We start from the raw sequence: 11,364 nt of genomic DNA, 5'->3' as shown, positions 1-11,364 counted from the left end.
ACAAGAAGCAAGCAAAGTACAGCTACATGCATGCATTCTTCTTCTTAATTACTGTTTTCACAATGAGAGTCATAAACAGAGAGCCATCACACACTAAAAGGGAAGCCTAGGGTTTACTACCTGAGTCACAAAGTTACTTGCTTGTATTCATCTACATGCACGTATTGCTTGAGGGATACTGGGGGAGGAGGGGTGCTGAATGTTTGCTTATTAAGCCAATAAATATTTCTCCTGTAATAATAATATGTAATATTGAATATGTAGTGATGATGAAAGTAATGATGCAGTCAAAGTAAATTAATTATGAACTTTGAAACTTAAAATGTTGAATGCAGTTGTATCCCAATAGAAGTAAGAACTATTGTATATTATAGATAATGTCTTTAAAATTATAACAAAGGTGATGTGAGGTAAAACATTTTATGTCTTATACATTTTGTATTACATGATAGTTCTGGACAAACACAATTATGTTATATAACCCTTCCCCCCCTTTCCCTTTTCTTTTCTGCACCCCTACTGTCTTCCTAAGTAAATAAATAGATTCGGAGGGGGGGATTCTGCTGTTGAGGGAGAGAGGGTTTGTCTTGTGTTCAAGTAGCTTAGAGGGGCCTGAAAGTCTGTCAGATGTGTTTAGTTACTGACATTAGTATGTCCCCCCCCCTCCTTTTCCGTGTGACCTACTAACATCAGGGTTGGTTTACTGGAGAAATATTTTTACCTTCTGGGTATCTTGGTCAGGATGTGGCTTGTTGGTTCACCCAGTCTGTCCATCTGGGGCATGTTTGTCATCTGAAAACTATAGGCCAATCTGTTCAGATGTGAAGTTTCTTGTATTGAGGCAGATGGCTGGATTGGAGAATGATTGACCTATCCTTTTGATTTTGTATTCTTTTCAGGCAATATATTGTTTTGAGGCTAGCTTTGTCTTATCAGAGCTCTAGGCATCATGTAAGAATTCTGTTGATTAGAGGAAATATCATAGAAGGATTACGATACAGCTGAGCAATAAACCTTTTGGGGTAATGCCTTACACAACTGCTCAGAGCCTAAAGTGGGTTGGCTTCTGTGTGAACCAGGATGCTGGACTAGATGAACCACTGATTTCATCCAGCAGGGCTTTTCTTATATACTAATATATTGGCAGTGTTGTAAATTCATACGCATTTTACAGCTTTGTCTTTCGGAATTTTTATTTTCCCTGGTAGTGTTTTGAGACAAGCAGTGTGAGAGCCATCTGGAGCACAATGACCCAGTACTGAATCAAAGAAATGCCTCATGCTTAGGTATCTTTGTTCCAAGAAAAGCAGCTTCCCTTCATTCCAAAGAGGGAGGGTGGGGAGAGATAAATGTTCAAAAAGGAGGCATCAACTTGGGTCTGGAAGGCATACAGAATTGCCCTCATAAACTATCCAGTTTTGCCTGTTTTATAAAGAATCCTGCAGAGGAGAAGGCTGACTTCTGGCCTTCTGCTCTTTATCATTCTATGAAAGGAAAAGTCTTTTTTGTCTGTGACACCCCACATTGTGTGGATTTAGTTGCCTAAACTACAATGCCAAGACTAAGGCCATACAGTCTGGAAAATCTACAATTAATGAACTCCGGCCGTTAAAGCCTTCGACAACATATTAAAAAATAATATTGTTAATTGAATTTGCCTGTGTCCTTTGTAATGTTTGTATCTCCCGTACCTGGCATTACATTTTATGGTAAACATGGCCCTGCCCAACAAAGGTCAGATCCGGCCCTTATAACAAATGAGTTTGACACCCAATGTTAGGATATCAAAGTCAGAGTTGTCTACTCAGACTGGCAGCACTCTGGGGTCTCAGGCAGAGGTCTTTCACATCACTACTTAGTCCTTTCAACTGGAGATGGCAAGGACCTTCTGCTCTGCCACTGAGCTGCAGCCCCTAACTCTTCAAATCAAGGTACTGGTGTAGATATTTAAAGCTCTATGTGGCTTAGGACCAGCATACTACCTTACAAGACTACCCAATCATTACAGTTATCTTCTGAGACCCTGTTTTGGGTGCCCCTGCCTTCTGACATTAGATGGGTGGCAACCCTGGAGAGGGCCTTCTTGGTTGTGGCACGAGAACTCTGGAACCCTCTCTCCAGGGATACTATTCTGTCTTGCCATCTTCCGCCAGTGGGTGAAGAGGTTTTTTTCATTTGGCATTCCCTCAGTGATCCCCCATCTTTTGCCCTATGTTGTAATTGCTGTTTTTAAAACTTTCATATGTGTCCTTTAGTTTTGCTTTTATTTCTTTTAATTATGTGTTTTTGTTTGGTTTTAATGGCTTTTAAAATGATATGTAAAGTTTTAATTTTAATCTATTAGCAGCCTTGATGAGGGGCAAAAAGTACAGTATAAATTCTGTAAATAAATAAAATATAATTTAGATTACAACAGGCTAGAAACGGAAAGCAGCATTCAACACCAATGTGTTTCAGATAGCTAATTCAATCATCCAGTAGAAAAAATGTATGTTGTTCTCTTTCTGAAGTGTATTACTTCAGACTGCAGGTAAAGGCTTCATGTTTGATCCTGTACAAGAAACACACGCCAGGAGTTTTATCCCAGCTTTCTCTCTGTCGTGATAGTTTTCTGTATATAGAGAAAAGCTGTGGGTTGTTTTTTGTTGTTATTTTTGTTTTGTTTTTAAATATTGGGGATCTTAGAAATGTAGGATCCTTGTGGGCCATCTGAATTGGTATAGTCCAGATGCAAATCTGGTAACTAATGGAAAATACCTCAAGGGACCTCTTTGGGGAAGGAATCTGTCTTTTAGGGGATATACACTACTTTGCCTTTAGGTCTTGTTTGTGTGATGACTTGGATTCTGGTATGGTGGACTTCTCAGCAAGAAAGGTACTTGTTCTTTGACCCTGGTAGATGCTTGGAAATGAGTCTCTTGTCAGAACTTTGGGAGCCCTGGCTCACAAAAATGTATCCAGAGATTGGGTATGGTGTGGTGGTATGGGATATTTGAAGTGGCCAATAGGTTCCCTGATCTGGATTAAGCCAGTAAGAGTTTGATTCATTGATTAAAACAAGTTTCAAAAGAGAGACATCTATCTACATATTAGTGTGATAGGAGAGGACAAGAGTCGCACGCCCGTGATACTCACGGGGGGATTTCATATCCCCACACACACTTTCTCCCCAAGCTCCGTTGCAGCTGCCAGACCCACTGACCCCTTGGTGGCTTGTCTGGAGCTGCTCCAGATGGCCTCACTAAGGCTTCCTTCCCCCCCACTTCCCTCTCTCAGTGGCTCTTCCAGAACTCCAGAATTGCTCCAGACAGTGTTGTCAAGGCTTCCTTCCCCCCACCCCCCGGTTCCAAGGCTCCCTCAGCATCTGGGCCGTGGGAGACTGACCTGGCACAACGGAGCCTCGGGGGAAGCAAGGAGGCTGCCGACCAGCAGAGCGATGCCACAAGGCCCGATCCCCCGACCAATGCTGAGCCCTTGAACTTGGAGGAGGTGCAAGGAGGAGGCCTCAGGACACCTCAGCCAGGCCAGACCGTGTGAGGTGACAGCAGACCCGAGTGGGCTGTCAACTGGCTGCCGGGCGAGCAGAGCATTAGCGGGAGGAGACCAGGGCCGGCTCGCAGCCCTTCACCAGGAGAAAGATTAAACGGGCGAAGTGCGGCCGGGCTCAGATTTGTGGAAATAAGTATCCGCACATAGGGGGCATGTTGGGAGTTAGATATATAGATAGGATAGAGGAAAGAGATGGGGATTGGTTCATCCTCCCATATTGTATCTCTCATAGCAACCACTTAAATTTATATAGTAATGCCCTGAAAATAAAGTATACGAGTAAGTGAAAATAACGTATGTACTTGTGTATGCTATAGTGTCTAAAAGTGATACATGTTTCTGTTTAACTTGAATACATATTTAAATAAGTCAGAGAAGGCATATAGTCCTCCCATACTTAGGTATACCCCAAGCAGGGAAATAATCACTTGGGCAGAGATAGAATCCTTGATTCAAACTCATTTTTTAAAAAAAAACAAACCTTGGTATTGTGGCACCGAGAAACACCATGAAGTTGCACTAAAAATAGTTTTTAGTGTCTTAAGTTGCATGCTTTCAAAACTCTCTTTTAAAAGTTGTTAATTATGCAAATGAATTTAAGTATCTTCTGTGGTAAAATTCAAAACACTGTGCTAATTCTTATGGTTGAGAGGGTTTTATTAAAATACCGTCTGTTTCAGATGTATACATAGGAAATTTCAGAGCAAAGCTATCAATGGACAGGTCCCCACTTTGAATGCATTAGATTGGGTAGCTGCCTCTGGGCCCCAGATGATGTTTTCTCTTCCTTGACAGAACTTCGAAGTAAAGGCCGATGACCTGGAACCAATATCAGAACTTGGACGTGGTGCATATGGGGTGGTAGAAAAGATGCGGCACGTGCCCAGTGGGCAGATTATGGCAGTAAAGGTAGAGTGAGAATCCTTGGTTGTTTACAGTATGTGTATGCATTGACCTCCTAAATTTTGCTGGTATGCTCTTTTTCAATTCTGCTATATATGAAGAAGGGTAGGTTTTTACACCCCGCTATTTCTCTACCTTACGAAGTCTCAAAGCTGGTAACAATTACATTCCCTTCCTCTCCCCACAAGAGGCACCTTGCGAGCAGTGTTCCCTCTAAGCTGAGTTAGTGTGAGCTAGCTCAGTTTTTTAGCCTCTGGCTCACACATTTTTGTCTTAGCTCAGGAAGGATGGCTCCAAGACAAACTAGTTTATGCAGCAGCCAAATCGCTCGCTCACAACTTTAATGCCAGTAGCTCACAAAGTAGGATTTTTGCTCACAAGACTCCACAGCTTAGAGGGAGCATTGCTTGTGAGGTAGGTGGGACTGAGAGAGTTTTGAGAGAACTGTGACTGGCCCAAGGTCAACCAGCAGGCTTCTTGTGGAGGAGTGGGGAATATAGATTCCTATATGTACTGAGGTGCTGACCCAAGGAAGAGAACATTTGAGCCTGCCTGTGCAGGAAAGGCGGGATATAAATCAAAAATAATAAATAAAATAATATAAATAAATTTGGAGAGCTATATGTAGCAGTCTTGAACTGCCAACATTCATTAAGTCCTGTGTGTGCAAAACAGCATGATCCGGTTTCAAAGCAATTAGGTAGAACGTTTAGAATATCGGGATATAGGACACCTATATCCTGGTTGAACAAAATATATATCAGACTGCCCAATTTCTACAAGTTGTATTTCCATTCAAGAATACAACTTTTCATTGTTTCCCTTTACACTTGATTTTCAAGCTACAGTGGTTTGAATTATGCAGCTAGGATTATACAGATCTCTTCATCACTGTCATGTCCTTGGTCTGATACAAGGATTTGAATGATCTTAACTGGATCATTTTGACTTTGCAAAATATGTGTTAACTTTAATTGTATTTTCCAAATGGGTGAGCAGCACCTTTCATAATAGAGTGAAGCATTTATGTAATGGGCTTATTAACTTATGAATTGGCTGTTTGTTGTTTGCTGTTAGTTCTGTTCAACCAAGGCAAGACTGTAAGAGATGGGATGTGCAGATGAGCATTTCAATCTATCCTGTTGGTATGGCTTTTCTACTTAGTATGACAGGTTTGCCTTCAGGCATGAACTCCAGATACATTCAGAAAGCAATCTTGTTCTGTGTTTGCTATTTGCTAACATTCCTGTTGCCTCTCTCTCTCTCTATGTAGTATGTATGTATGTATGTATGAATCAAAGGGTGAGCAAGTTAATATGGGGAATTGTTGGTATTATGGACAAAAGAGCTGGTCTGAATGTAAATAGTTTGATATTAACAAGCACTTTTGGAAAAAGTACAGCCAGCTTTATTTTCATGTTAGTCACCCCGCATATAATCATCCAGGTTTACTTGATTTTTATGGTTAGTTGATGCTTCTGATTTTATATCAGTTATTAGTGTATTTTATATGTTCCCATAAAGAGCCTTCTGTAATGATTTCTTCCCCGAAAAACTGTCCTGTTAATAAATGTTTGGTGTTATATAAGATTATTTTTACATAAGTGTCACACAATGAAAGTAATTGATTCAAATGTACAGTATTTTCATTTTGAACTCTTCCAGTCAGAAACAGATAGGGTTGCCAGGTCTGTGGAAACACCAGTGGAGGGATGGGGGGACATTCTGGGAGCTGGAAATGACGTAGGCACGCCAGTGACATTGGGGGCGACACTCTGGTTTTGGGGCAAAACTCTATGGTAAAATCAGCCTCAGACCATAGAGTTTTGTCTCCAAACGAGAGCATCGCCCCCCCCCAAGTCACATTTATTTCTGGCGATGTCACTGTTGGGGGGGGGATTTCCTCCTGTCAGCCAACTGGCAGTGAGGAACCCACAAAACCAGGGAATCCCCCACCCCCATCTGGGGAATGGCAACCCTAGAAACAAAAAACAATTTATTTGAAACCTTTTTATATTTCCAGTTCTCGAGAAACAGTTTGCTTATATCAGTGTTGTTCCACTGTAGTCTGTTTATTTAATTTAATTTATTTATTTATTTATGTTTGGATTTATATCCCGCCCTACCCCGAATGTAAATGATCATTGGTTTGTTCATTTGATTTGTAAAAATGAACCTTTGGGACCAATGGCATGCTATTGTATCCTCATATAATACAACCAACTGCAAAATCCCTTTGATTTAAAAAAAAATATTTCTAAAAAAAACAACAGTAAAAATAACTTTTAAAAATCCAATTAATAATAAGCTGACTAAGTCTTCATTTAAGATCCATGAAGAGAGCAGGTATAAACTTTGGCCATATCCCATTGCTTGGCAAAATAGGCCATCTAGCTCCTTATTCCATTCGTTTCTGAAACTTTACATATCATCTTTATTAATAGGCATCAAATATTTATAAACAAATATTGTAGGTTTGTTTTCTGCTTTGATTCAATTAGAGTTTCCGGGAGCAAAGGAGACTTTGAGATACTTGAAGGTAGTAAAAATGCTTAACCCCCTTCAGGGAACAAGCAGGAAGCTATAACTACTCTCTTCCTGTCTACCTACAATCCCAAGCTGTTCGAATTCTAGCACATCAGTACTAGCTTCCAGGTTCTTTGACACATGGCCCAAAGCCAATCATGGCTTAGCCCTACTTGAGATCCCGAACATACAGTGAAACCTTGATTTAACTTGCTAAGCTAAGGTCTGCTTTGGGAGAATATAGTGAACTGCCAACAAAATCTGCTTCATGCTGGAAGCAGAAAGGTAGGGAAACTATTTTAACCATGGTTTGCTTGATGAGGCAGATAAAATGCTTAACCATGGTTAATACAACCATGCTTTGCAAATACTTTTCAAACCTTTCTTTTGCATTCTGGTTTGCCGCTAATCCTTCAACATGATTTAAGACTTAACTGTGGCTAAGAAAACAGCCATGGTTAAAGCATTATGCCTATATAGATCCAATCAGTCTGATTGAAGCTCCACAGAAGCTTCAGTGCACATACACCTCTCCAACATGATCAAGGGTCTTCCTGTTCAGTTCAGTGTTGAGGACCTCTGTATGAATGCTATAGATGTATGTGCATGCACAAACATGTGTGGACACCCACCCTAGCAAGTGAATGGAAAAGTCCTTGCTGCGTGCACTTGAGATGTTACACATGCAAATAGCTGCTGAATTAAAGCAGAAGTGTGTGGTGCTGAATATGGACCTCTTTTAGTAATTACCCTGCACAAAATGTTCTGCCATCATAGCCTGGGTAATGATGGTAGAACAGAGAGAGAAAAAAGAGAAAGAGGTAAAGAAAGCACTTCTGTAATAACAATCATCCTTTGCCCTTCTATAGCACCTCACATCCGAGGATCTCACAGTGCTTCCCAGACATAAATTACGCCTGTGAGGTAGGTAAGCATTATTATCCTCATTTCACAGAGGCGTAAAGAGGCTTAAATCATCAAATGCGGCCTCTGATTTTTGAATGCCTCTTATGAGCCACTTGAAGTGTAAGCCTATTCATAGTTACTCAAAAATAAGGCATACTGCAGGTAAGTTTGCTTACGATTGCAACCTTATTGCCTGATGTCACAAAGTTCAAGTTTGTCTGAAGGGACTAGCACTCAAGAGTAAGGGATTCCGAAATTACTTTCTCTGCTGGCTTAAAGTTCTGTGACTGTTATCAATTTTTTTTTTAAGCCCAGGTTTGAGGCTTCCTGTTGGTTAACTGTTAGGTTGGTTAAGAAGGAGATAAAAGTCGCCTTAGAAACATGGAGGTGCAGTTTTGCTTGGTAAAATGAGCTGAGTCACATTCTTGTAGCTTCTATGATCTTGGATTAGTTTTTTGGATGAATTGATGGCTTCGAAACAGAGGTGTGAAAATTAACAACAGGTCTATCTTCCAGCGAATCCGGGCAACTGTGAACAGCCAGGAGCAGAAGAGGCTGCTGATGGACCTAGACATTTCCATGAGGACAGTAGACTGTCACTTCACTGTCACATTCTACGGTGCATTGTTTCGAGAGGTACCATATCTGTTGGTCCTGGGTATCCATCAAACTTGGGCTGCAGTCATAGATTCACTTCCCTGAAAGTAAGCCCCACTGAACACAGTGGGACTTACCTCTGAGTTACTTGCTTAACAATTGTACTGATGGTATATATTCCGGTGCGATGGTATAAGTGCGCTCTCAAGCTTGGACCAGTTTTGAAAAAAGAAGAGTGAGGGATACCACAGAGCATTAACAAAAGGACTCAGTGTCTTTTTTTGTTGTTTACCACAGGGGCAGAAAACCATAGGATTTAATACTTAAAGACCACTTAGCTGCTTGTAGTTTTAACACCTCTTAATTACCTTATTCTACACATAATCAAACAGTTAAAGTATTTTTTTTAAGGCGGATTGTCCTCCTTTGTGCCTTGAGTATATTTTATTGATGAGGTGGGTTTTCTGACATGCATAGCAACCAGTAAATAATTTTCTTTTTCCGTTTCTCACTTCCCCGGTACTGGTATTGCCTATTGCTTCCTTCTATTATCTAGTGCAGTTTTAGTATCCTTTCCAAAAACTACATCCCAGAAAACAGGAAAGAAAGTTTAAATGCCAAAATCAGGGCTGCCCCCCCCCAATTGATATTTCATGCCATGCAAAAAGAATTGTAGACACTGAATGTCCTACTTTAGTTTTGTATAATGTAGAGGTTTGGAGAGGGGGAAGATGGCATTTGCTTTAGCCCAGTTTCTTTCCCTTTCCCTTGATTTAACAGCATTTTTTTAGTCATCTCACAAAAAAAAGTGAAAATGAAAGTCAGTTCCCCCTTGACACTATAAAGAGAAAAACTGACACATCTCATATGATGTTCGCCAGTCTACTTGATAGCAGGCAGCACAAAAAGTGTTGTTAGGTATTTTATCCAAGGAGTAATATATTTGTTTCATGTGGTATTGTTTTGGAGACATACTAAAACAATAATAGCTAGGGAATCTACTTGATCCAGACAATAAGGGCATTTGTGTTCCTTTGCAGGAATTCTATTATATCTCCCTTGCATCTCCGCAAAGTCTAAGGCGTTACACTTTGCCAATAGAAAAGCTTGTCTAAACTTACAAATTTCTAACCAGTGGAAATACTCTGGCAAGGAAGATTTACCACTGAAAGAAGAGTGGAGAACATTTACAGTTTGCGTCCTTGAGCACCAAGGACCAGTCTTCATTTAAGATCTTATTTTGAAACTTTTTACAGCTCATTTTCCTAGTACTGTTCCTTGCAGCCTCAAGTTCACTCTAATGGGAGGAAAAGTCTTTTATCTAAATTCCGACTTTAGGTGGACATAGAGTTTATCTAAATTCCTACTCCAGGTGGACATAGAGTTATCTGGAATTAACAACTGAAACAAAACAGGAGCTACTGACAGCTCAAAAAGGGAAAACCAAAATTTAATGACAGATTGATAAATAATAGTAGATGGGTTTGGAAGCCCCAGCTCTAATTGCAGGGTGGAGGAGGAGATACATTGTGGAATACCCAACAGGTTTCTAAAGAATCTGACTTGAAGAAAATCAAGATGTTCTATATGACCAGTATGCCATACTGGGACAGCATATCTGACAACCAAATGTATAATTGCTCTATAAAGGATTATACGTGCTGGAACAAATTGCCCTCCTTTACAATAAAAGAGTTTTTAAAATGTAAATAAAGGTGTTTAACTTCTGCATTAACATATGGATATGCAAATCCCAAGAGAGAGTTTGTATAAACATAACCCTGAGGTACTTGAAATTTCTTCCTATTTCAATTGAGTTTCCATGCAAAGATAAAGAGCACGTCCTTTTTAGTTGAGATTTAGAGATGGCAAGTGGAGACCTGCAAGAAACTTGTGGGATGGTTATCTCATTCAAAGATAAAGAGCACGTCCTTTTTAGTTGAGATTTAGAGATGGCAAGTGGAGACCTGCAAGAAACTTGTGGGATGGTTATCGCATTCATCACACCTTTTCTTCCTCTCCTCACCCCTACCTCTCTCACACTATTTCTCCCGTCTGCCCCCCTTTTCTTACTCTCTATTTCTCCTCCATGCATGTGACTTCCTCTCTTTTTCTGACCTGTCATCTTTCTCTTTGTTTTTCTGCCTCCCCACTTCATCACTCTCTCTTTCTGCCCCCACCCCATCATTCTTTCTTTCTGCCCCCATCACTCTCCCAGCCTCCTGCCTGCTTCATCTCCGCAGAGCAGCAGCAGCAGCAATGGCAGTGCTCCTAGCCACCCACCTGCTTCCTCTCCCCCCACAGCAGCAGTGGCCGCAGTCTGGGAATCACAACTGGAGCCTTGGGACAGTGAGGCTTGGGGTGGCAAGCAGCCTCAGCAGGGTATGATGCCATAGACTCAACCCTCCAAAACAGCCATTTTATCCAGGGGAACTGATCTCTGTTGCCTGGACAACAGTTCTAATTCTGGGTGATCTCCAGTCCTCACCTGGAGGCTGGCAATGGTGGTTCTCGTGGAGGAAATGGCTGGAGGGTGGAGTCTATGACATTACACCAGTCCAAAGTTCCTCCCCTCCTCAAATCCCACCCATTCCAGACTCCACCCCTCAAATGTCCATGAATTTCCCAACCTGGAGTTGGCAACCCTATTTCCTTCCCACCCAACATCAACCTACTTGGCTTTATCTGCCTACCTGGAGACCCCCCAGAATTACAACTGGACTCTAGACAGAGGTTTATCTGCCTGCCTCTCTGTCTTCTGCTTTCCATCTCCACCTCCCAGCCTCTACCTAGGAAAATTACAGTCTTTCTCCACAGTGGGAACCAAAGCAGCTTTCATTATTCCCTCCTCCTTTTTATCTGCACAACAACCCTGTGAGGTTG

At 41.2% G+C, this 11,364-nt stretch overlaps 1 protein-coding gene across 1 annotated transcript in view; it reads left to right on the top strand.

The window, feature by feature from the left end:
* Positions 1-11,364, top strand: part of MAP2K6 (mitogen-activated protein kinase kinase 6) — a 132,827-nt gene that overhangs the window by 93,329 nt on the left and 28,134 nt on the right. The window contains exons 4-5 of the mRNA XM_015425597.1: positions 4,345-4,458; positions 8,401-8,520. Of these exons, the coding sequence (XP_015281083.1) occupies positions 4,345-4,458; positions 8,401-8,520 (234 nt within the window). The remainder of the gene's footprint in view (positions 1-4,344; positions 4,459-8,400; positions 8,521-11,364) is intronic.

This window comes from Gekko japonicus, unplaced genomic scaffold (genome assembly GCF_001447785.1).
Source record: "Gekko japonicus isolate JY-2015 unplaced genomic scaffold, Gekko_japonicus_V1.1 scaffold642, whole genome shotgun sequence".
NCBI lineage: Eukaryota > Metazoa > Chordata > Lepidosauria > Squamata > Gekkonidae > Gekko > Gekko japonicus.
Note: the sequence above shows the minus strand (reverse complement) of the source record. Positions and strands in the feature narration are given on the sequence as shown.